Raw genomic sequence first — 906 nt, 5'->3', positions numbered from 1 at the left:
CTCGCATTGCGTCCATGGGAATCAAGAACAGAGGAGGAAGACCAAAAAAGTGAAGGGAGTGATACAAGCGCGGATCTTTTCGAGATAGAGAGCCTTACAGGGAAACCTAAACCTTTTCTTACGAGGCAAGGAAGTGATCCAGCTTCACCTACGTGTTATGCTCCAAGTGAAGTAAGCGTAGAGTGGAGCATAGTGACAGCAAGTGCAGCAGATTTCTCTGTTATGTCGGAATGTGCAACAAGTCCTGTAAGAAGAAGCAACCGATCTTCTCAGATTCCACGAATCCCTATCACCGCTAAATCATCAGCACCGCAGAGACGGAATTCGAGTAGCGGCGGCGGCGGAGGCGGTGGTTTCTTGTTGAGTTGCAAGAGTCATAAATCTGTTAGGGTTTCTGGAGATTCAGAGAGAAGAAGCAGCATGAACAAGACACAACCGAGTTATGTCCCAAGATTTCCAATGGAGACTACTACTAAACCCAAGAGTTTCGAAACACGAAGAAGGATCAGCAACAGCTCCATTTCTCACACACAGTCATCTCTTCTGTATAGTCAGTGATTGCGTAAAAGTAAAAAGAATTTAATGTCTCATCTCTCTTTATTTGTAATTTCTACTGAGTGAGAAAGATTTGTAAACTTATCTAATGTCTTGTTGAGTTCTTGATCACAATGTCATCTTGCACCTTAGTGATCCTTAGTCAAAGAGTGACAAATGATTACAGAGTGAAGATAACAATTTGCTCAGTGAAAAAACACAGATCTGAAATTCTGCAAAATGAGTAGACAAATTCCAAAAAAATTGCCCCCACCAAATTTTGCTTTTTATTTTATTTTTGGATTTAGTCTCACGAGAGAGATACGGGTTTTGTCTTAGCTTCTCAAAGGGTTAAATCAAACGTACAAAGAG

General features: G+C 41.2%; 1 protein-coding gene across 1 annotated transcript; it reads left to right on the top strand.

Annotated features, from left to right (window-relative positions):
* Window positions 1–3: 3 nt before the first annotated feature.
* On the top strand, window positions 4–669 carry LOC104774480 (protein PHYTOCHROME KINASE SUBSTRATE 1-like; the record flags this gene model as incomplete). The annotated part of the gene is made up of 1 exon (XM_010499075.1): window positions 4–669. A coding segment is annotated over one exon (555 nt), but the record flags the coding sequence as incomplete, so codon positions are not given.
* Window positions 670–906: the final 237 nt, after the last annotated feature.

This window comes from Camelina sativa, unplaced genomic scaffold (assembly GCF_000633955.1).
Source record: "Camelina sativa cultivar DH55 unplaced genomic scaffold, Cs unpScaffold03080, whole genome shotgun sequence".
Lineage (NCBI taxonomy): Eukaryota > Viridiplantae > Streptophyta > Magnoliopsida > Brassicales > Brassicaceae > Camelina > Camelina sativa.
This window is presented reverse-complemented; position numbering and strand designations above follow the sequence as displayed.